General features: G+C 38.8%; 8 protein-coding genes across 9 annotated transcripts in view; 1 reads left to right on the forward strand and 7 right to left on the reverse strand.

The window, feature by feature from the left end:
* Positions 1-23,976, forward strand: part of LOC132257581 (sodium/calcium exchanger 1) — a 95,983-nt gene that overhangs the window by 66,319 nt on the left and 5,688 nt on the right. The window contains exon 5 of the mRNA XM_059754550.1: positions 23,242-23,341. Coding sequence (XP_059610533.1) covers positions 23,242-23,341 — 100 coding nt within the window. The remainder of the gene's footprint in view (positions 1-23,241; positions 23,342-23,976) is intronic.
* Positions 119-2,053, reverse strand: LOC132257554 (cytochrome P450 6a9-like). Its single transcript, XM_059754520.1, has 2 exons — positions 677-2,053; positions 119-614 (listed from the first exon to the last, which is right to left on the reverse strand). The coding sequence occupies exons 1-2, from the start codon at positions 1,767-1,769 to the stop codon at positions 199-201; spliced, it is 1,509 nt and encodes a 502-aa protein (XP_059610503.1). The 5' UTR covers positions 1,770-2,053; the 3' UTR covers positions 119-198.
* LOC132257759 (uncharacterized) lies at positions 4,110-8,077 on the reverse strand. Its single transcript, XM_059754789.1, has 4 exons — positions 6,601-8,077; positions 6,125-6,524; positions 4,624-5,942; positions 4,110-4,560 (listed from the first exon to the last, which is right to left on the reverse strand). The coding sequence occupies exons 1-4, from the start codon at positions 7,688-7,690 to the stop codon at positions 4,145-4,147; spliced, it is 3,225 nt and encodes a 1,074-aa protein (XP_059610772.1). The 5' UTR covers positions 7,691-8,077; the 3' UTR covers positions 4,110-4,144.
* Positions 8,110-9,950, reverse strand: LOC132257551 (probable cytochrome P450 6a21). Its single transcript, XM_059754517.1, has 2 exons — positions 8,784-9,950; positions 8,110-8,721 (listed from the first exon to the last, which is right to left on the reverse strand). Exons 1-2 carry the CDS (start codon positions 9,874-9,876, stop codon positions 8,306-8,308), a joined length of 1,509 nt encoding a protein of 502 aa, XP_059610500.1. The 5' UTR covers positions 9,877-9,950; the 3' UTR covers positions 8,110-8,305.
* On the reverse strand, positions 10,432-12,232 carry LOC132257552 (cytochrome P450 6a9-like). Its single transcript, XM_059754518.1, has 2 exons — positions 11,079-12,232; positions 10,432-11,014 (listed from the first exon to the last, which is right to left on the reverse strand). The coding sequence occupies exons 1-2, from the start codon at positions 12,169-12,171 to the stop codon at positions 10,599-10,601; spliced, it is 1,509 nt and encodes a 502-aa protein (XP_059610501.1). The 5' UTR covers positions 12,172-12,232; the 3' UTR covers positions 10,432-10,598.
* On the reverse strand, positions 12,697-14,412 carry LOC132257553 (cytochrome P450 6a8-like). Its single transcript, XM_059754519.1, has 2 exons — positions 13,258-14,412; positions 12,697-13,196 (listed from the first exon to the last, which is right to left on the reverse strand). Exons 1-2 carry the CDS (start codon positions 14,348-14,350, stop codon positions 12,781-12,783), a joined length of 1,509 nt encoding a protein of 502 aa, XP_059610502.1. The 5' UTR covers positions 14,351-14,412; the 3' UTR covers positions 12,697-12,780.
* Positions 15,014-16,905, reverse strand: LOC132257550 (probable cytochrome P450 6a14). The gene is made up of 2 exons (XM_059754516.1): positions 15,784-16,905; positions 15,014-15,722 (listed from the first exon to the last, which is right to left on the reverse strand). Exons 1-2 carry the CDS (start codon positions 16,877-16,879, stop codon positions 15,307-15,309), a joined length of 1,512 nt encoding a protein of 503 aa, XP_059610499.1. The 5' UTR covers positions 16,880-16,905; the 3' UTR covers positions 15,014-15,306.
* Positions 17,506-19,430, reverse strand: LOC132257549 (probable cytochrome P450 6a14). 2 transcript variants are annotated; one of them, XM_059754515.1, is made up of 3 exons: positions 18,180-19,430; positions 17,695-18,122; positions 17,506-17,631 (listed from the first exon to the last, which is right to left on the reverse strand). In XM_059754515.1, exons 1-2 carry the CDS (start codon positions 19,270-19,272, stop codon positions 17,704-17,706), a joined length of 1,512 nt encoding a protein of 503 aa, XP_059610498.1. In that variant the 5' UTR covers positions 19,273-19,430; the 3' UTR covers positions 17,506-17,631; positions 17,695-17,703. The 2 variants fall into 2 exon arrangements, with proteins under 2 accessions (XP_059610498.1, XP_059610496.1); XM_059754513.1 differs by having other exon boundaries at positions 17,506-18,122.

Genomic DNA, 23,976 nt, shown 5'->3' on the forward strand with positions numbered 1-23,976 from the left:
CATGAGTAAGCGCACAATAATACCTGCTTTACTCTTGGCTTAACTGACGAAGGCAAATTTTGTTAACTTATTTCGAGATATTTTACAAGATTTCATTATGCTCTACAAATCACAATAATTTTATTGAATAGGAAAATAAAAGACTCGAATCAATTACATGATAATAATGAAATGGTTTTCCTACTTCTAAAAGAATTTTCAGACTTTCTCAAGCCTAAGCCATATTCCACTTTTAGCAGAGAGTACTGATGAACTTGGAGAAAGAACTAATGGAATTGGTGTCCTTGAACAAGTCTTGACGCGATACTTCTGAAGTAGATTTGCCAAACCAACTCGAGTTTGCATCATTCCGAATCTCATGCCAATACAAATCCTGGGTCCTTCGCCGAATGGAAGCCAAGCATAAGGATGACGACTCTTAATATTCTCATCCGTGAATCGATCAGGATCGAATTTCTCCGGGTCTGGATAAATCTCAGGATCATGATGGATGGCATTTACCGATATCAGGACCACAGAGTCTTTTTTCATCACAAAATCATGATCAGGAAGTTTGTAGTCTTTTGTTACTTGTCTCATGATTGTTGGGGCGACTGGATATTTTCGTAATGTTTCTGAAAAAGGTGAATAACAACGTCAGTGGAATCCTAGATTATTTTCTTCATTACAACATTACCATTTATCACTCGATCCAAATATTTCATCTCCATGCAAGCCTCGTACGTGAATTCCTCGTTGTGTTTTTTCAACACTTGATGAATTTCCTCCCTTGCACGGTCCTGAATATCCTGCTGTTGAGCCAATTCGTAGAGAGCAAAAGACATGGTTGAGGAAGAAGTTTCAAATCCAGCAATGAAGAACAAGAATGTTTGAGCCGCAAGTTCTTCAAAGGTCATTTTTCCAAATTGAGTGTCTTCGCCATCGAGTTGTCCAGTATTCTTGAGTTGAAGTAGTAGTTGGAGAAAATCATTCCTTTTTATATTGTTTTTCTCACGGTATTCAGTAGTCACTCGGAGCAATCTCATGAAGAAGTCAGAAACTTCAGGCTTTATAGCTTTAGCCCCCAATTTTCTTGCCAAATTTGGCAGTACGCCGATGAAGAGTTGTCGCAGCATTTCAAGACCTTTGAAGTCGAAAACCTTGTCCGCAATCCTTCGGAACTCAGTATCGGGGTCCTTGAGACTGTTGCATTCGATTCCAAAGGCAGTATTTCCGATGACATCAGTAGTGAATCGAGCTAGAATATCTTTGATTTCTATCTCTCCATTCTTCTCTGCTACTTGTCCCAGGTAATTCTGGAATTCCTTTGCGACCGCGATTATCGTAAGATGCATCATCTTCATCTTTCCCGAAGTGAAGGTTGGACTTAGTTTATTCCTCAGAGTCTTCCATCTCTGACCAGATAAGGCAAACAGATGTCCAGACAGAGGATCATCTTTCTCATTAACATATACGCCTCTGTCGTGGAAGTATTGGAAATCCTTCACTAAGATGTGCTTGAGAAGATCAAGATCCAATGCAATATATCCGGGAAAAACGAAGAAATACATTCCACCAATGACGTGCTTTCCCTTCATTTCCCTATAGTAGTCCAGCATGAGCTCAGAAAAGTGCCTTTCGGTTCCAACACCCCAAAAGTTGCCAAGAGGGAATGTCGGCTTGACAGATGGTATTCCATTTTCCTCGAAGAATTTGTATTTCTTTCTCACCCACCAAATCGCAAAGGTCACAGAAGCAATTACACCCAATAGAATTAGGTTCCAATCCATTCTGACACCCACAGAATTATGAAAGTTAAATTAAGAGTCCGCTTCGTCCGCTCTAAGCAAAAGGAACACTGCGACTAAGAATGATTTTTATGCGTGATGAATTTTATACACAGACTTTGGCATCACACATCTACATTTTGTATCAGCAATACATGAAGTTCTTCTCGTGCGCATGTTTTATAAATGAAAGCTCTATGATACGAAAGTCGAGCGATTAATAGATAAAATTTTGGCGAACGGGTTGTATATTCGCCACGAATACAATCACAATTTGCTATTATCGCGCAATATACAAAACGAACGATAGTACAGATTTTATATATTTGGAAGGTATAAGATTACTCAACAAAATTTGTGATGTCTAAGACATTCAAAAGCTTTCTGATATGGTCCAAACTTTGTAAGCATATCTCTTGATAAGAGTGTATTTTCCGATAAGATACAATTAACCCTGGACTTGATGTGCCTATATTTTTGACACTCTCAACCATATTTTACTATCGCTGGCTAGAATATGTTGGTTTGGAGCATAAATCATTGGCGTAGGTGTTTTTGAGCATGGCAAAATTCTGTACTTGTTGAGTAAAGTTGCCAATCCTACTCGAACTTGAAGCATTGCAAGACTTTGACCGGCACAATTCAAAGATCCTTCTCCGAAAGGCAGCCAAGCACAAGGATGTCGTTTCTTAATGTTTCCCTCTGTGAAACGGTCTGGATCGAATTTTTCCGGATTTGGATAAATATCAGGATCACGGTGAATGGCATAAATTGGTATCAGCAGCCAAAGTCCTTTTTTCATCATATGCCGACAGTCACGAACTGGATAATCGTGACTAAGTTGCCTTTGCAAGAAGCTTACAACAGGATATTTCCTTAGAGTTTCTGCAACAGAGTATGAATAAGATCCCTGAGTTTATAATGCATGGTTAGTTTATTCATTACCTTTAAGAATTCGATCCAAATACGGAATCTCTTCACATTGTTCGTAATTGAATTCTTTCTGATCTCTCAAAATCTTTCTTATTTCTCTCCTAACTTTGTCTTGAATGTCCTGATTGAAGGCCAATTCGTAGAGAGCAAAGGTCATAATAGAAAGAGTGATTTGGAAACTCACATTAAAAAGTACCACAGCTTGTTCGATCACATTTTGATTTGTCACATTTTTTCGTGCATTTTTCGATTGCAGCAATAGAGAGAGGAAGTCATTTTTACTTGTCCTATTCTTCTGCTTAGATTTGATGACATTAGATAAATATTCCACTAGTGGTTTAGAAGTCACATCAGTTTTCAATTTTATTCTGAGCTTGCGAGCTAACTTCGGAAACATCTGAATAAACCAACAACGAAGAACACTTTCTTGTGAATTCAAAGTTTTTTCAGCTATGTGAAAAACTTCTGTTGTTGCATCTTTCAGACTATTAAGTTGCATTCCAAAGGTAGAAAAAGCAACGACATCCATTGCGAATCGTGAGACAATGCTAGTCATATCGATTTGATCTTTTCTAGATAGTGTTCCAAGATATTTGCTCAGATTTTGTGATGTCATAGATATCGTGGGAAACATCATTTTCAGACTGTCTGAAGTCATCATATAATTCAATTTATTTCTAAATTCATTCTTGTATTGTTCATTTAGGGAAAGCGAGTGTCCACAAAGAGTATTTTCGTTGTTTTGAAAATATCGAACATCCTTGATTAAAATGTTGCTGATCAAATTCAAGTCAATTGGAACAATGACGGGTTTCGTAAAGCAAAACACTCCTCCAAATATGTCCTTTCCCTTCAAGTCATTGTATGACTCCTCCAGAAATGTGGCCATGTGTTTTGTTGATCCGATCTCTTGAAGATTGCCCAGCGGAAACGCCGGTCTTATGTAAGGAACACCCCTCTTTAGCCAGTAATCGTACTTCTTCCTAATCAACAAATATCCAATAAGGGCCAGCACAAGAAAACACACAACAAACAAATTCAACTCCATTTTCACATTAGTTATCAGTCAAGGAAGGAGTTGAATGTGAAACTTTCAAGTACGCGATCACTCTTCAAGTACCATAAAACCTACAGTGAGTTTGATTTTATAGGAGAAACATTTCAAACACAGTTCAAAAATCTTGCAAGTATTTGTCAGGTTTGGGAACTCCGTAAGTGATTGGGTTGTGATAAAAACATTTAATCAAAAGACATGAAAAATAGTCACGACGATGTATTATATATTCCAAAATGAAAACATAGCAATTTCAAAGGCCAAACACTTTTGATAAGAAGATTAGGTGTACAATGGAAGGAGTAAATTGAGAATGAAATTGCAGTTTTTCAATGCGACTTATCTAAAGTCTCTGATAATTACTTTATCGTGACAAAAGTTACATGTCATTTTACAGTTTTTCAATTCTCAACCACATTCCACCTTCGGGCGATAGAAAAGCCGCCGTTGGTGACAGAGTCATTGGAATGGGAGTCTTTTGTGTCACATTGATCCTGTATTTGTTGAGAATCGTAGCCAATCCAACGCGTGTCTGCATCATACCGAATCTCATTCCGACACAAATTCGAGGACCTTCTCCAAATGGAAGCCAGGAAAACTGATTTCGGTCTTTCATGTTCTCCTCGCTGAAACGATCTGGATCGAATCTCTCAGGGTTTGGATAGATTTCTGGATCTCGCTGTAAGGCGTAGACTGGTATAATAACGGACATTCCCTTCTTAATAACGTGATTAGTCTCGGGAACAGGGTAATCATTGGTCGCAATCCTAATGAGATTGTCAACAATTGGATACTTCCTCAACGTTTCTGCAAAGACAAGAAGCATTAGTCCAGTAAACTAAAAGTGAAAACTTGAACTTGGAAACGTACCATGTATGATAGTTTCAAGGTACTTAAGCTCCATACAAGCTTCATAAGTGAACTTTCCACCGTGTTTCTCTAACACTGTCTTGATTTCCTCTCTTGCTCGATCCTGCAACTCCTGATGAAGGGCTAGCTCGTATAGAGCAAAAGTCATTGTAGACGATGATGTCTCAAATCCAGCAACGAAGAATACAAATGTTTGTGCTGCCAATTCCTCAAAAGTCAGCTTTCCCAGATCCACGTTGTCTCCTTCGAGTCTACCAGTGTTCTTTAGTTGAATCATCAATGAAAGAAAATCATTTCTTTTCACATTCGAACTCTCACGATAATCGATTGTATCTTTCAACAGTTTTAGGAAAAACTTCGTTACATCCTTATCCGTGATTTCCATCCTCAGTGCCAGTGCTATTTTTGGGAATAAGTGAACAAAAAACTGCTTGACTAAGCCAAGTCCCGAAAAATCAAAAACCTTCCTTCCAACTCGACGAAACTCTGAGTTTGGGTCCTTGAAACTGTTGCATTCAATTCCAAAAGCACAATTTCCAATCACATCAGTGCTGAAGCGAGCTAAGATCTCCTTGAACTCGATCTCTTCGTTTTTGCTTGCCGAGGGTTCCAAAAACTTTTCAAACTCTTCCGCCACAGCGATAATCGTATTGTGCATCATCTTCATCTTTCCCGAAGTGAACGTTGGGCTCAGTTTGGTCCTCATGACTTTCCATTTTTGACCCGAAAGGGAAAAGAGATGTCCTGACAAAGGATCATCACGCTCATTGACATAAACACCCCGATCGTGGAAGTATTGAAAGTCCTTCACGAGTATGTTCTTCAAGAAGTCCAGATCCAAGGCAATTGCGGTGGGATTGGCCATAAAGTACATTCCGCCGAAAACATCTTTGCCCTTCAACTCTCTGTATTGGTCTTGGAGCAATTGGCTGATGTGCTTTGAAGTGCCAACACCCCAAAGATTCCCAAGCGGAAATGTGGGTTTCACATAGGGAACACCACGTTTTCCCCAATATTGATACTGATACTTCACGTAAAAATATCCAACAAGAATAAGAGTCACAAAACCAAGAAGGAGTGTCGTTAGATCCATTTTGTTCGCGAGCTTTCGACTGATTGCGACCGCGGCAGCTCTGTGAATACTACAGGCATATTTGGAGATCTCTTTTATATACACACTCGCTTGTGGAAGTAGATAAAATCCGTACGCTGTGAAATCAAAAGTGTGTCTGACGAGAGCGTATAGATACATACGAATTGGTGTGTATTTCCATGTACATTGTACAACATTACAGACATTAGTCAGAATGGTGAGAATACAAACATAATGATATTTTTAGCCGCATAACTTCTCATCAACTCTAATAGATCCATTTTTTGGCGAGTTATGTTAATAAAATTTCCACTCAACGCGTTGTTCTATTGTTAGATAGAAAAACATTTTAATCGAAATTTACCACTCTACAAATTATATGATAAATCCTGTTAAACTTTTTCCAACTTTAAGCACATCCCTTCTATTGGAGATAATACAGTTGATCGTGGATCGAAAATAATAGGATTTGGTGTATTAGGAGAAGTTTTAATTCTGTACTTCTGCAGAAGATGCGCCAATCCAACTCGAGTCTGCATCATTCCGAATCTCATTCCAACACAATTTCGTGGTCCTTCACCGAATGGCATCCAGGCATAAGGATGACGATTCTTAACATTCTCATGTGTAAAGCGATCGGGATCGAATTTCTCTGGCTCCGGATAGATGTCAGGATCGCGATGGAAAGCAAACACTGGAATCAATACTAAAGTGTCTTTTTCAATCACGTGCGCAGTGCCAGGAACTTGGTAATCTTGTCCACAAACTCTGATTAGACCGTCGACTATGGGGTACTTCCTCAATGTCTCTGTGTAATAATATTCCACAAATCAGACAGATTATTTACTTATATTTATACTGATTGATGTATTTATTTATCTTACCATTAATAACTTGATCGAGATATTTCATGTCCATACAAGCTTCATAAGAATATTCTCCGTTGTATTTTGCAAGAACTCGATTCACCTCCTCCCTAACATTGTCCTGAATATCCTGATTTTGAGCCAATTCATAGAGAGCAAATGTCATTGTGGATGATGAGGTTTCATAACCCGCAGCAAAGAAAATGAATGTTTGCGCTGCCAATTCTTCGAAAGTTATTTTCCCCAAAGACGTATCATTTCCTTCAAGTTTTCCAGAATTTTTCAGCTGCATGAGGAGTGATAAAAAGTCATTCCTGTTAACATTATTTTGCTCTCTGTACTCAATTGTTTCACGAAGGATTCTCATAAAAAACTCCGAAACATCGGGTTTATTTACTTTCAGTTTAAGAATTCTACCCAAACCTTGGAAGAAAGATAGGATGAAGATACGAAGCATTTCGAAGTTTGTAAATTGGAAAACTTTTACTCCTATTCTCCTGAATTCAGTATCAGGATCTTTGATGCTGTTGCATTCTATTCCAAAAGCACAATTACCAATTACGTCAGTCGTAAATCTGGCTAAAATATCCTTGAACTCAATTTCTTCATTTGCTTGAGCAATTGGTTCAAGATAGTTCTGGAATTCCTTGGCAACGGCAATAATTGTGCTGTGCATCATCTTCATCTTTCCAGAAGTGAAGGTGGGAGTCAACTTATTTCTCATGGTTTTCCACTTTTGGCCAGATAATGCGAAAAGGTGTCCAGACAGTGGATCGTCTTTTTCGTTGGCGTAGAGTCCTCTGTCATGAAAGTACTGGAAGTCTTTCACGAGAATATTCTTCAAGATATCAAGATTAGTGATTAGAACAGTGGGCTTTAGGAAGAAATAAATGCCTCCAAACTCGTCTTTGCCTTTTAATTCAGTGTAGGCGGCCGTCAGTGCCTTACTAATGTGTTGAGTGGCCATATCACTGAGTATTCCAAATGGAAATTTGGGTTTCACGAACGGCACATCCTTTTCTTCCCAATATCTCAACTTTTTCTTCACGTAAAAATATCCAGCAAACAAGAGGGTCACGAATGTTACCACAAAAAGAATTAAATCCATCTTGAAATTTTGATTGAAACACGAATTTTCAACGTCTGAACACACCCGCTTGAAATTAGCTATTGAAATGTATTTTCAAGTTGACGGAACGAGAATAAATAGACGAAAGCTTTTGCTGTTGCGTATTATGTACGTTGTAGATAGAAGGTAAATAATTAATTCATAGTGTGATGATATTCGATACAAGCTAAGATTTCTGTGTGTATTTTTTCTATACATCTCACAGACAGACAACAGAAAGAATTACCAAAACTATTCCACTGTGTCGCCAAATTCAAACGCAATTATCTTAAATTTGTGTTTCAAAAATGCTAGATCACGAAATGTTGATAAAAGAGAAATGAATTGAAACTCTGCTTTACCGGACATATCAGTTGCCATGCATTTCATAAAAAAACTTCACTGCAATCAGTTGATTACTGATAAGATTCAGTTGGGCTTCTGACTATTTATTTTCGCTTAAGAAACGCATTGAAAATAAGCACAATCATTCCCAGATAACATTATTTCTGGACACAGTAGATAACTACAAATATTTCATTGTACTTTTCACACGAGTGATAATTCCAGGAATATCGCTTGGTTAGTCATGACGAATGGCGTTTGCTAATTGCATCATATTGCATCTAATTTCAACCACATTCCTTCTTTGGGAGACATCACAGTATAAGTTGGATCCAGCACAAGAGGAATTGATGTCCTTGAACAAGTCTTAACGCGATACTTCTGAAGTAGATTTGCCAATCCAACTCGAGTCTGCATCATTCCGAATCTCATTCCAACGCAAATCCTGGGTCCTTCGCCGAACGGAAGCCAAGCATAAGGATGGCGACTCTTAATATTTTCATCCGTGAATCGATCGGGATCGAATTTCTCTGGATCTGGGTAGATTTCGGGATCACGATGAATGCCATAGACGGGAATAATTACGGGAGTTCCTTTCTCAATGACATGTTTTGTTCCGGGAACAGCATAATCCTGACCGCAAATTCTGAAGAGGTTATCCACAATTGGATGCTTTCTGAGCGTTTCTGTAATTTAACACCACATCAAAATTTAAAACAAAATTCATACAACGCTAAAACAGTCTTACCGTTAATGACTTGATCGAGATATTTCATTTCCATGCAAGCTTCGTACGAATATTCTCCGTTATGCTTTTCGAGCACCCTGTGAACTTCTTCTCTAGCCTTGTCCTGAATATCCTGATGTTGGGCAAGTTCGTACAGAGCGAAAGTCATCGTGGATGATGAGGTTTCATATCCAGCAATGAAGAACAAGAATATTTGAGCCGCGAGTTCTTCGAAAGTCATCTTTCCTAGATCAATATCATCGCCCTCGAGCTTTCCGGTATTCTTGATTTGCAGTAGGAGATCCAGGAAATCATTTCGTTTGATTTTGTTTTGTTCCCGGTATTCGGTGGTTTCCTTGAGGAGTCTCATGAAGAATTCTGAAACTTCTGGCTTAGTTATTTTCATCTTAAGTGCTCTTCCTAAATCTTGGAACATTAGTATAAAGAAGAATCGAATAAACTCAAATGGAGTTATATCGAACACTTTTTTTCCAATTCGTCTGAATTCCGTATCGGGTTCTTTCAGGCTGCTGCACTCAATTCCAAAAGCACAATTTCCAATAACGTCAGTCGTGAATCGTGACAAAACATCCTTAATCTCGAGTTCCTGGTTCTTCTGAGCAATCGGCTCTAGATAATTTTGGAATTCCTTGGCAACGGCGATAATTGTGCTGTGCATCATCTTCATCTTTCCGGAAGTGAATGTTGGGCTGAGTTTGTTCCTCAAATTTCTCCAACGCTGTCCAGACAGTGAAAACAAATGTCCAGATAAGGGATCATCTTTCTCGTTAACATATGCTCCACGGTCTTGGAAGTATTGAAAATCTTTCACGAATATATTCTTCAGTAGATCCAAATCTGTCGGAAACATGACGGGTTTAGTGAAGAAAAAAATTCCGGCGAATGGGCCTTTTCCCTTCACTTGTTTGTACGCTTCTGTGAAAATTTCAGTTGTATGCCTAGTTTTCCCCATTCCTTTGAGAGTGCCGAACGGAAATTCGGGTTTGACGAATGGAACTCCTCTTTCGTCCCAGTATTGGAACTTCTTCTTCACGTATAAATATCCTGCCACCAGCAATGTGACCACAGTCACGAGAACTAAATTCCAATCCATCTTGGATTATTAGTTTTGAAATCACTTTACGACACCTTTTTGAACACAAGCACTGTTTAGATATGACAAATTTCGACGGGATGGCCGTTTTATAACTGAGAAGAGCAGTACCTACATACACGAATGAACATTATTTACATGAGTAGCTTATGAAGTAGCATTAACTGATAAAAGTTGTGTGAGTACTTATAAATGTGATGGCATTTTGTTATATTTGGTCGATTTTGTAAAGTCACTGCCATGGTCTTACACTCAGCCATGTGTAGAGATTAGGTACGGAAACTATGAGCTCTTTATGTAATAGATAACATTTGTACACTGTGGTATGTATTTCATCACAAACACATTGAATATTCCAGACAAGTGTGTGTTACATTACTCAGTAATTTAGTTTTGCACTTAGTTTAGTAAAAAAACAATGCTCTCGATAAGGTAAACAACGATGAACATGCAAGTCTATTTCTCTTTTAATCTCATACTTGTGATAGTGAGAAATGATTCATTTGTAGTCTATGGGACCGAAAAAGCCAATGAATATAATGAGTGCTCAAGAAAAAACCAAGGGAGAACAAATGTCAGTACTAAAGTCTCGGCTTTTTATTTTCTTAGATCACTGAAAAAATAGTAATACAAATTTTCTTTTATTCTAAGAAGAGTTATATATTATTTGCACCACGAATATCATATGACTGTTCTTAAAATATCGGCATTACTGAATTTCATTACAATGCCTCCAATTTCAACCACATTCCTCCTTTGGGTGACATTACAGTAGCAATTGGATCCAGCACAAGAGGAATTGGTGTCCTTGAACAGGTCTTGACACGATACTTCTGAAGTAGATTTGCCAAACCAACTCGAGTCTGCATCACTCCGAACCTCATTCCAACGCAAATCCTAGGTCCTTCGCCGAACGGAAGCCAAGCATAGGGATGACGATTCTTGACATTCTCTTCGGTGAATCGATCGGGGTCGAATTTCTCCGGATCTGGGTAGATTTCGGGATCACGATGAATGCCATAGACGGGAATAATTACGGGAGTTCCTTTCTCAATGACATGTTTTGTTCCAGGAACAGCATAATCTTGACCGCACATTCTGAAGAGGTTATCCACAATTGGATGCTTTCTGAGCGATTCTGCAATTAGACGCCAAAACACGATAATCACCAAGAAATCTCAAACTATTAGAAGCAATCTTACCGTTAATGACTTGATCGAGATATTTCATTTCCATGCAAGCTTCGTACGAATATTCTCCGTTGTGCTTCTCAAGCACTCTGTGAACTTCTTCTCTGACCTTGTCCTGAATGTCCTGATGTTGTGCAAGCTCATACAGAGCGAAGGTCATCGTGGATGATGAGGTCTCAAATCCAGCGATGAAGAACAAGAATGTTTGTGCAGAAAGTTCTTCAAATGTCATCTTTCCTAGATCCGTATCATCACCTTCGAGCTTTCCGGTATTCTTGATTTGTAGGAGAAGATCCAGGAAATCATTTCGTTTGATTTTGTTTTGTTCCCGATATTCTGTGGTTTCCTTGAGGAGTCTCATGAAGAAATCTGATACTTCTGGCTTAGTTGCTCTAATTCGGAGTGTTCTTCCCAAATCTTGGAACATCAGAGCAAAAAAGAACTTGATGAATTCAAAGGGTGTTAATTCAAATACCCTCTTTCCGATTCTCCTGAATTCCGTGTCAGGTTCTTTCAAGCTGTTGCACTCAATTCCAAAAGCACAATTCCCAATAACGTCAGTTGTGAATCGTGACAAAACATCCTTAATCTCGAGTTCCTGGTTCTTCTGAGCAATCGGCTCTAGATAATTTTGGAATTCCTTGGCAACGGCGATAATTGTGCTGTGCATCATCTTCATCTTTCCCGAAGTGAATGTTGGGCTGAGTTTGTTCCTCAAATTCTTCCAACGCTGTCCATTAAGCGCAAATAAATGGCCAGACAAAGGGTCGTCTCTCTCATTGACGTAAAATCCACGATCATGGAAGTATTGGAAATCTTTCACGAATATATTCTTCAGTAGATCCAAATCAGTCGGAAACATGACGGGTTTAGTGAAGAAAAAAATTCCGGCGAATGGGCCTTTTCCCTTCACTTGTTTGTACGCTTCTGTGAAAATCTGAGTTGAATGCTTCGTTCTTCCCATTCCTTTGAGAATTCCGAACGGAAATTCAGGCTTCACATAAGCGACGCCCTTCTCTTCCCAGTATTGGAACTTCTTCTTCACGTATAAATATCCTGCCACCAGCAATGTGACCACAGTCACGAGAACTAAATTCCAATCCATATTGGATTATTAGTTTTCAAGACACTTTTCGACACCTTTTTGAACACAAGCACTGTTTAGATATGGCAAATTTCGACGGGATGGCCGTTTTATAACAGAGAGGAAACATACCTACACACGCTTATGAGCATTATATACAGTAGCTCAAAGGTAGCATTATCTGCAAAATTTAATGGTGTTGTGTAAAATATATGTATATGTATAATGATCACGGTTTGTCTTATTTCTTCGATTTTGCAAATTCATGGTCATGCTTCTACACTCTTATTCTCGTGGCGTTTGGTTTTTACGAATGATATATTTTTTATGAGACGTGGTAATATCATGAGAACTAATCGTCTTTGACATGAGCTTGTGATGACCAGTGTTGATTCGTTTTGATGGAAAATAAACTGAGTGCACGAAAAGCTTCACGTGAAAGTTCTTTCTTATTTTTACCCGATAAGGATAAGATTCCTATATGCGCAATCATTGTTGACTTCGCATTGATGACTTTGCCAAAAAAATCACAAAGTAACACCTATTGATTTTTTTTATCAGACATCATTATGATATGCTTATCATAAGACAGCAGATGCAATCAAACGAGTAATCTAACCTTGGTTTTTATTAAATCTTCTCCAATTTCAACCACATTCCTCCTTTGGGAGACATTACAGTAGTAGATGGATCCAGTTGAAGAGGTATTGGTGTCTTTGGGCAGGTCTTCACGCGATACTTTTGGAGAAGATGCGCCAATCCAACTCGAGTCTGCATCACTCCGAACCTCATCCCAACGCAAATCCTGGGTCCTTCACCAAACGGAATCCAGGCATAAGGATGGCGATTCTTGACATTCTCTTCGGTGAACCGATCAGGGTCGAATTTCTCCGGATCAGGATAGATTTCGGGATCATGTTGAATGCCATAGACAGGAATCATCACCATTGTTCCTTTCTCAATGATATGTTTTGTTCCAGGAACAGCATAATCTTGTCCGCATACTCTAATCAGACTGTCGACAATTGGATGTTTCCTTAAAGTCTCTGGAAAGTTGAAAAAATTAATTATTATCAAATGTATTATGCTTGAAATGGAATACGTTACCGTTAATGACTTGATCGACATATTTCATTTCCATGCAAGCTTCGTATGAATATTCTCCGTTGTGCTTTTCGAGCACCCTGTGAATTTCTTCTCTGGCCTTGTCCTGAATGTCCTGATGTTGTGCAAGTTCGTACAGAGCGAAGGTCATCGTGGATGATGAGGTCTCAAATCCAGCGATGAAGAACAGGAAAGTTTGAGCCGCAAGTTCTTCGAAAGACATCTTTCCTAGATCCGTATCATCACCCTCGAGCTTTCCGGTATTCTTGATTTGTAGGAGAAGATCCAGGAAATCATTTCGTTTGATTTTGTTTTGTTCCCGATATTCGGTGGTTTCCTTGAGGAGTCTCATGAAGAATTCTGATACTTGAGGTTTGTTAATTTTCATCTTTAAATTTCTTCCCAAATCTTGGAACACAGCCAAAAAGAAAACTCTCAAAAATTCCAATGGCGTAAATTGAAATACTAGCTTTCCGATTTGTCTGAACTCAGTGTCGGGTTCTTTCAAGCTGTTGCACTCAATTCCAAAAGCACAATTCCCAATAACGTCAGTTGTGAATCGTGACAAAACATCCTTAATCTCGAGTTCCTGGTTCTTCTGAGCAATCGGCTCTAGATAATTTTGGAATTCCTTGGCAACTGCGATAATTGTGCTGTGCATCATCTTCATTTTACCAGAAGTGAAGGTTGGGCTGAGTTTGTTCCTCAAATTCCTCCAACGCTGTCCAGATAAAGCAAATAAGTGGCCAGATAGCGGATCATCCTTTTCATTGACGTAGATTCCACGATCATGAAAGTATTGGAAGTCTTTCACGAATATATTTTTCAGTAATTCCACATCAGTGGGCAGAACAACTGGCTTAGTGAAGAAATATATTCCACCAAAACTGTTTTTTCCCTTCAATTCATTATATGCCGCAGTAAAGACTTGACTAGTATGCTTGGTTTTTCCCATGTCTTTGAGAATCCCAAATGGAAACTCGGGTTTCACATAAGGAATTCCTCTTTCTTCCCAGTACTGGAACTTCTTCTTCACGTACAAGTATCCTGCAACCATGAGGGTCACCACAGACACGAGGATCACATTCCAATCCATCTTGGGAAAATGATCAAAAATTCACCTTATTTATTCAACACTTTCTGCTTCACTGTCTATTAGAATATGTCGATGTCACTTCAATTTCGATTTATAAAGGCTGAGATCGGTTTATGTAGTAGTGAAAATCTACCTCATATCTAATCAAAAACGATAACATTGTGTGGTCATATTTCTAGGTGTTGAGGTGCTTGTGATTTTGTAACTTACTTATATCACATAAACTAAAGTCATTTATTGAGGTTTTTTTACGATTCATAACAAATAATTATTTTAATGATATTTGCAAGATGAAATAGCATAATTTGCATTTTAAACAACGTCATTTCTATGACATCGTGGTAACACGTGCCATGATGATAGGCAAGTTTAACTCAAATCAGAAAATGATAAAGTTTTAGCCGTTTGAGCTCAGATATCAGATACGAACATCTGACCTCTAAGACTATGAATTACTAAATCTATTGTAAATTTTTAACTTTTTATTAAATTCATTCAGTTTACACTTTCCAATCTTAACCACATGCCATCCTTGGTAGTCATTACATTATTAGTTGAATCAAGAGAAAGTGGAATTGGTGTTCTAGAAGTCACTTCTTCAATGTTACTGAGAATCAAGTGAATTGGTCATTTATAGATAGCAAGTGCTTTGATTGTGTGGGTAAATTTAAACGCAGAACATACATAATATGTCAGACATCGTGTATTTATTTATCTCTTAAAATATATTTACATATTTTAAAATCCGCTGGAGTATATAATATTTCATCTCTTTGTATTGACCTCTGTATGCTTTGATAATATAGTGGTCGGTCACTTGGTCATAATGAATAGAAATTTAAATTCCGCAGATGATCAATCTTTCAATATATTAGCACAGTGAAGCATTGAAGATGTTAAAACACAAAATGCATTTCCTTTCCTTATTTTTGAAACAACTTGATCCACTACATGATTTATATTTCTTCAATCCTTAACCACATTCCACCTTTAGGAGACAGAAATGCACTAGCTGCAACGAAAGCCATTGGAATTGGAGTTTTTTGTGTCACATTTATACGATATTTGCTGAGTATTGTTGCCAATCCTACTCGCGTTTGCATCAAGCCGAATCTCATTCCAATGCACATTCGAGGACCTTCTCCGAAGGGGAGATAAGCAAAAGGATGTCGATTCTTGACGTTCTCTTCTGTGAATCGATCCGGGTCGAATCTTTCAGGATTCGGCCAAATCTCTGGATCGTGGTGGATCGCATAAACTGGAACAGCCATTTGTGTACCCTTTTCGATAATACGATTATCACCAGGAATCTGATAGTCATTGGATGTGATTCTCAAAAGATTGTCGACAACTGGATACTTTCTGAGTGTTTCTGCAAAAAAAGATTTTAGGTTTAGATAAACAATCAATTCTCTAATGTTTCAAATACTTACCACTTATAATCCTCTCGAGATATTGGAGCTCTCCACAGGCTTCGTAAGTGAATTCTCCCCCATGTTTCTCCAGTACTGCTTTGACTTCTTTCCTAGCTCTTTCTTGCATTTCCTGATCCAGAGCGAGCTCGTAAAGAGCGAAAGCCATTGTGGCGGAAGATGTTTCGAAGCCGGCGAAGAAAAATACAAATGTTTGAGCTGCCAATTCCTCAAAAGTCAGCTTTCCCAGATCAACATTGTCTCCTTCGAGTTTGCCAGTATTTTTCAATTGTATTAAAAGAGATAGGAAATCATTTCTTTTCACATTGTTCTTCTCACGATAGTCAATTGTGTCTCTGAGCAGCTTCATGAAGAAATCTGTAACTTCATCATCTGTCATCTTTAATCTCAAAGTTCTCGCCAAATTGGGAAAAGCTTGTGCGCAAATTGCTTTTAACATTAATAGAGGTGTGAAACTGAACGCTTTCTTTCCCACACGACGGAACTCGGCATTTGGATCCTTCAAACTGTTGCACTCCACACCAAAAGCACAATTTCCGATCACGTCTGTAGTGAAGCGAGCCAGAATTTCTTTCATTTCAATTTCCTCACTCTTCTTGGCATAAGGCTCTAAGAAATCCCCAAATTCCTTGGCCACTCCTATAATGGTGCTGTGCATCATCTTCATTTTACCAGAAGTGAATGTTGGACTCAATTTGGCTCTCAGTACTTTCCATTTTTGTCCTGGCAAACCAAAGAGATGTCCCGTCAACGGATCATCACGCTCATTGATGTAAACTCCGCGATCATGGAAATACTGGAAATCCTTAATGAGAACATTTCTGAGAAAATCCAAATCCAACGCCAAAAAAGAATGATCTGTCATAAAATACAATCCGCCAATGATGTCTTTTCCTTTCATTTCCTTGTAAGCGTCTTGTAAACCTAAGCTGACGTGCTTAGTTAAGCCGAGTCCCGGAAGACTTCCCAAGGGGAAAGTTCCTTTCATGTGGAAAAATCCTTTTTCCTCCCAGTAACGGTATTTTTTCTTTACGTAAAAATATCCGAGTATTACGAAAGCCACAAGACTTAGGCCAATACTTGTGCACAACTCCATTATCGATTTTCAAAAATTCAGCGTGATACGATTCGACTAGCACCGCACCCTTGACTCGACTATTTGAGCAGGCCCGAAAAATTCACTTTTATATCTGTTTCAACACAACTCAAGAATCCTATTTATAGAAATGTGAGTATCAGCATAAATACACACATGTGTAATACGCAATATTGTCGAAATCTCACACTACAGAGTATATAAGAATTGTACACAACTGGATGTTTTTGTGTGACTTTGTAAAAATGATATCTGAATTTTCACGAAGAAGCTTATTGGAAATCTCTTATCGTTTAATATCCTAGATTAATTATAGGTACAAAGTTGAAACACAAAATATGTCAAATCATCTGTAATGGTTGTGAAATTTCCAATAAAATTAAAGTCTAACATAATAAAGCGTTATAGAGCATCAGAATATTTAAGCAACATGGGAAGCTTGATACCATATTTCATTACGATTGCCAAGAGACTTTTTCTTAGTGTGCAATTTCGAGAGTATACACACCATGCTTTTGTTTTGATAGAGTTATATATACAACGTTGTATGAGTTTAATTTCTTTTATTATCGAATAATATAAGCGAAGAGTGTTTATTATGCATACGTATATAAAAAATTCTCCAACTTTCTTAATTCACACTTCATGTAAACTTATTGTAATCAGTGCAAAAATTGTAGTTCACGCTGGATTCCTTGGATTAAATGATAAAAGCTTAATCTTTATTTTCCACTCATCTAACACTCAAGAATCTGAAAAATCATTGAATGACACATTACTTTTTATTGTTGTCCAACAAAATGAGCGGTTAGTACCCGCAGTATCTACGATATCTCCTCAATCTTCAGCCACATTCCGCCAGGCGTAGACAGAAAAGGACTGGCGGCAGAGAAAACCATTGGAATGGGAGTTTTCTGTGTCACATCTATGCGGTATTTGCTGAGTATTGTCGCCAGGCCTACTCGCGTTTGCATTAGGGCGAATCTCATTCCGATGCACATTCGAGGACCTTCTCCGAATGGCATCCAAGCCATGGAATGGCGATTTCTGATGTTCTCCTCTGTGAATCGATCTGGATCGAATCTTTCAGGATTCGGCCAAATCTCCGGATCATGGTGAATTGCATAAACGGGAACGGCAAGTGCAATGCCTTTCTGGATAACACGATTGTCGCCAGGAATCTGATAATCATTCGTGGCAGTTCTCAGGACGTTGTCAACAACAGGATATTTTCTCAATGTTTCTGTAAGAAAAACAATAAGTTTACTTTCCGTTCAATTATGATAAGTATTTCACTAACCTTGAATAATCCTTTCGAGGTATTTGAGCTCCATGCAAGCGTCGTATGTGAAATTTCCTTCATGCTTCTCCAATATTGATTTGATTTCCTCTCTGGCTCGATCTTGAATCTCTTGATTCAAAGCCAACTCATAAAGTGCAAATGACATTGCAGCAGAAGATGTTTCAAAACCAGCACCAAAAAATACAAATGTTTGTGCTGCCAATTCTTCAAAAGTCAGTTTTCCCAAATCCACACTGTCTCCTTCGAGTTTTCCTGTGTTTTTCAACTGAATTAAAAGTGAGAGAAAATCGTTTCTCTTCACGTTATTCTTTTCTCTATATTCTATCGTATCTTTAAGGAGTTTCATGAAGAAATTTGCAATTTCGTCACTATTCGTTTTCATTCTCAAGGCTTTAGCTGCATTAGGAAAAACCTGAATGAACAATATTTTGATAAAGCCAACTGCGCCAAATTGGAAAATCTTCTTTCCTACTTGTCGGAATTCTGTATTTGGATCTTTCAGACTGTTGCAATCAACTCCAAAGGCACAATTTCCGATCACGTCTGTGGTGAAGCGAGCCAGGATGTCTTTCCATTCAACTTCCTCGCCTTTTTTAGCATACGGTTGCAAGAATTTTCCAAATTCTTCAGCCACAGCAATGATGGTGGTGTGCATCATCTTCATCTTTCCAGACGTGAAGGTGGGGCTGAGTTTTCCTCTAAGAACCCTCCATTTCTGACCGGAGAGTCCGAAAAGATTAGCCGTGAGTGGATCATCGCGTTCATTCACATAAACTCCACGATCATGAAAATACTGGAAATCCTTTATAAGGATGGTTTTTGTGAAGTCCAGATCCATCACGAGCAAGGTTGGCTCTATCATAAAATACATTCCGCCCACAACATCTTTCCCCTTCATTTCTCTGTAGGCATCTTGGAAGAACAAACTAACGTGCTTCTTGTAGCCAACTCCCCATACACTGCCCATGGGAAATGTTGCTTTCAAGTGTGGAAAGCCTCTTTCCTCCCAGTAGCTGTATTTTTTCTTTACAAAAAAGTACCCAATTGCTACAAGTGTCACAAAACCGATTAACAATATTATGCAACCCATTTTACTATCTCAATTGAATTCAACACTGTGCTCACGACTCGTCTGAGATGACGACTGACACTCAAATAACTGAGCACCGGGAAAAATTTTAATTTTTATATCATCAATACACACAGAGCAATGCGTATTATTTTGTAGTTGTGAATACAATCTAATAAATGCGCGGTTGTATGATTTTTCTCTACATTGGAAAACTTTTTACGCACACTGTTGTTAATTGTGATTTATCAGTGATGCTTATATACAGATTCCCCGATGAAAATATCTGTTTTCTACGTACGTACAAGCATATATGAATGAATGCAAATTACTTTCTGTTATTTAATTAAATGGCTCTTACCTCAGGTGCTAAAGTCCTTACCAAATCAAAATATTTTACCAGTTTTCCAATCAGTTTAATTGAGTCTGAAAGCTATTGTAGAATCGTATAAGATTAGAAATTTCATTTGAAACTACTCATGAGTTCCACAATGGCTTTGCCAATGGGAAAGGTGGATGCTATTTCAGAATTACTTTACCCCACTGAATTGTGTGTATAAATTGATTTCATATAAAATCCATTTCAAAATTAAATGGTAATGCACTTCGAGTCTCTAAAAATATTGCTACAATACAACGTTTCAATGGGAAGCCATAAAGTTGGCGATAAATTGATCATGTTCGACTTTTTCATTCATTAATATTGATTGATAAAGAGTTTCGAATGGGTTGTCCCCAATAAATCATGATGATTAGGTGAAATCTTTGAACATAGTATTTTTGAACAGAGGATTTTCTTCGTTAGTTTTACAAGTGAAAAGTAATAGAATTATTCATTAGAGCATCTTTGCATTTGCAATTCAGAACGCAACATTGTACCCTGTGTTTATTACTATGTGTGAAACTTAAGTTGTTTTTCAATTCACTTTTAACTCATCAAGTGAATGATCTCAAGGTTGCAACTTCAATTGCGTTAAGCTGCGCTAAAACAGCTTAAGTATTGGCATTTGAGGAGAAATCAATCAGTTTATCTCAAAATGTTGTGCGGAATTGTTCTTTGTGTTGTGTTCATACTCTTCTGTTGGATCTTTGTTCATCGAAAATACTCATTCTGGAAGAAATTGCGTATTATAGGACCGACGCCCACTTTTCCTTTCGGGAATCTTAGTGGAGTTGGAACAAAGTTTCACTCGTCACAAGTGATAGATAAGTTATACTATCGCTTCAAGCATCAGACTCCCCTGGTTGGGATCTACTTCTTTCTCAAACCAGTGGCTCTGATCCTGGATCTCGATGTAGCTCACGATATTCTAGTGCAAAACTTCAAGACCTTCCCAGATCATGGACTGTTCTACTACAACGAACGAGATGACCCACTTACGGCTCATCTTTTCGCCCTGGAGGGCGATAAGTGGCGACAGATAAGAAAGAAGGTTGGCCCTGCTTTCACCAGTGCTAAAATTAGCATGATGTTTCCACTGATGGCACAAGTGGCGAAGCAGCTGGAGAAGGCTGTACTAAGACCAGCTACAGAAGGCAGAGAAATCGATATGGTGGAGTTCGCCTCGAGATTCACAACAGATCTTATTGGAAGCTGCGCCTTCGGGATTGATTGCAATAGTCTCAATGAGAAGGAAAATGTATTCTTTCGCATGGCGCGTCGCATCCTCACAGAGATGCGCACTCTGGAATTGATTAGATTTCTCATATGTAGCACTTATGTTAACCTGGGGAGGCTGCTTCGAGTGAAAATTGTGGTGCCCGAAGCGTCGGAATTCTACATGGGAATTCTGCGAGAGACAATGAAGCATCGCGAAGAGTCTGGAATTGTGAGGAAGGATCTCATTGACACGATGATGCAAGTGGGAAGACAAGGCAGAGTTGAGGGTGCAGAAGAGTTGGACAAGATGACATTTAATGAAATTGCGGCTCAAGTTTTTGGCTTCTTCATTGCCAACTTTGAGACGTCAGCACTCACAATCACTGCGTGTCTATTTGAGTTATCTCTGCAGCCGCAACTTCAACAGCGCGCTCACGAGGAAATTGTTGAGAAGGAGCTCACGTATGAATCTCTGCTGGAGATGAAGTATCTTTCGCAAATTCTTAATGGTATTCCCTAAAAGTTCCTCGAGATACTGTGGTGAAAAGTGTTCTAAGACTATTTTTCATTCAATAGAAACGGTCCGGAAATATCCAGTAGTTCATCTTCTGCAGCGTCAATCCGTTGCTGATTATGCAGTTCCAGGAACGGATGTTACCATTCCGTCTGGCACTCTGGTCTACATTCCACTGTACAGCATCCAGAATGATGCCGAGTACTTTCCCCAACCATCCATCTTCGACCCGGATCGCTTCTCTCCGGAAAATGTCTCTGATATTCCCAGCAGAGCTTACATGCCCTTCGGCGAAGGTCCTCGATATTGCATCGGCCGCAAGCTTGGTCAAGTGCAGACACTCTTGGCCATTGCGACTCTTCTGCGAAAGTATAAATTCTCCGTATGCTCGCGAACGCCCAAAGTCATCCGGCCAAATCCCAAATCGGTGTTCATAAACACCACAGGAGTGTGGCTTAAAGTGGAGATGCGCTGAATTGCTGGGAATTACATTCCAGCGATAGCATCTATAGCACTTTGGCGAGAACTCATGTGCAAATTCTCATTCACCACCCCCTTTTATGGTAATTTACGTACACAGAGTTTCGAAAAAGTTTTCCTCTATTGAACCCGGTGAAAATGGTGAAGATTATATATCATGGTTTGAATTTTTATAAACGCAATAACTTACTATCTACAACCCTTGCTCACAATGTCTTCAGGCTTCGCAGCACTGAAGGAAGCGTGTGGGAATATTGAGGTGAGACAAACACCTGCCACGGAAGCTCTCCCAAGGAAAATAAACAAGACACTATATAGCTAAAGTCAATTTCTCAAACTCACCACATCAAATGAGGTCTTTTTTGTCATTTCTCATCACCACTTTCGCTGTGCTTTAATGTAGCAATTCCTCATGTTCAAGCAGCGCGACGAGAGGCTGCATAAAGCTCATTCATATTGAGCTTCCTTCGCTCCGCATTCACTTCACGTTGAGCGAGCAAATGAATATCTCAATTCTCTGCTGTTCAATATTGCGGAAAAATTGAGCAATTTTTCTCCATCACTATCAAAAGTTTTATTTTCATTCTCTCTGAGCTTGCAGCGTTTTTTTTTTATTCCGCAAAATATGAAAGTGTATAGACGAGAAAGTACATTAATCTAAGTGTATTTCATATGCATATTTGAAAGTAAGCTGTATCCAAAAATATAATAAAGCTATTTCTTAAATTTTTTGGAGTCTAATGTGAGTTTATTGTGTCGATTTTGTCGGAAGAACAGATCGTTTCAAACAAATATATAGCTTTAAAGACAGGTAATTTTCCAAAACCCACAAATTGTGCGTTCAATTTGGTAATGCTTCCATTTGTCCTTCTCACATCCAATTTCGAGCGAAGGTGCTTTTTTCTCGTTATCCATCGACGATGGTTTCGCATGTGACGCCGAATTATATTGTGTTCAATTCACTGAAATTGTCAGCATCGTGACATGTTGATTGATTACTTCTTTTCCATTGGTCAAACAATGATTTTGGCCAAAAAGCTCTTACAAGGCCGAAGCTTTTGCGGCGGCAAGCGAATAGAGAAAGTGGAAACAATGGGATTTATTTAATCAATCAGGAGATTGAATAGAGATCAGTGTTTGGATATAAAGTCACATCTGTGTTAAATTGAGTTTATTGCCATTTCTTCTATTCGCCACAGCTCCACTTGAGCTTCAATCATACGTTGCGGCAGAGAGGGTTGAATGGGGTATAATTACATTTTCGACACATAAGCTTGAATCTAAGTGGTCGGATGTATATAGTGAGAAAAAATCTCCGCTGATTGGGATTGAGGGGAAAGTGATTTTTCATCTCTTCGCCACTTGTCTCACCATGACGTCCTCTTTCTCCTTCCAGAACACTGTGGATAAACTGGTCCAGAGAGCAAATGCATCCCTCCTCATTGGCACTTCGTCGTGGAAGGAGCAGTTCACGGAGGCGCTAACAGTCAGTGCAGGTACTGTAAGACACTCCCGAAAACACACATACATATTTTATGAGGCGAAAAGTCCTGTGCGAAAGACTCTCCGATAACCCATCCCGAAAAGCATACATATTTGCCCTCCCGAAAGCTCCCTGGATCCTCACAAACTCCCTCCAGAATGCCGAGAACTTGCCACCCGTTCAAACACTTCGATATAACCAAGGAGGGTCACGCAGAAGTAATCACATGTGGTTGGGCATAAATTATATTTCGTGAAAGAGGCGACAAAGGAGAAAAGTCCCAGCAAAAAGCTCTCTGTCGCCTCTCCCTGTATTTAAATGTGCAAAGCTCACGGAACTATCGGAGCGTGACAAAGTTCGCTCGCCTCAGAAATTGCTGCGGAAAAAGAGAGATGGAGAGAGTGGGAAGAAACATCACGAGTGCAGTGGTGCGAAAATTACGGAACCCTGCGGGGCGTTCGAGATATTGGATGAAAGGGCGATAATTTTATCAATTTCCTCCAGAAATGTGACAATGCGAGGATTTTTTGTGGGATTTTGTGAAAGCAATAAATTGTGGGCAATAGAAAATTTCATATCTTCACATATTTTCCATATCTTCCCTTATATTATATTTCCTTTATCAGAGTTTGAAAATGATAGAAGAGA

Source organism: Phlebotomus argentipes, unplaced genomic scaffold, assembly GCF_947086385.1.
Source record: "Phlebotomus argentipes unplaced genomic scaffold, Phlebotomus argentipes genome assembly scaffold_4, whole genome shotgun sequence".
Lineage (NCBI taxonomy): Eukaryota > Metazoa > Arthropoda > Insecta > Diptera > Psychodidae > Phlebotomus > Phlebotomus argentipes.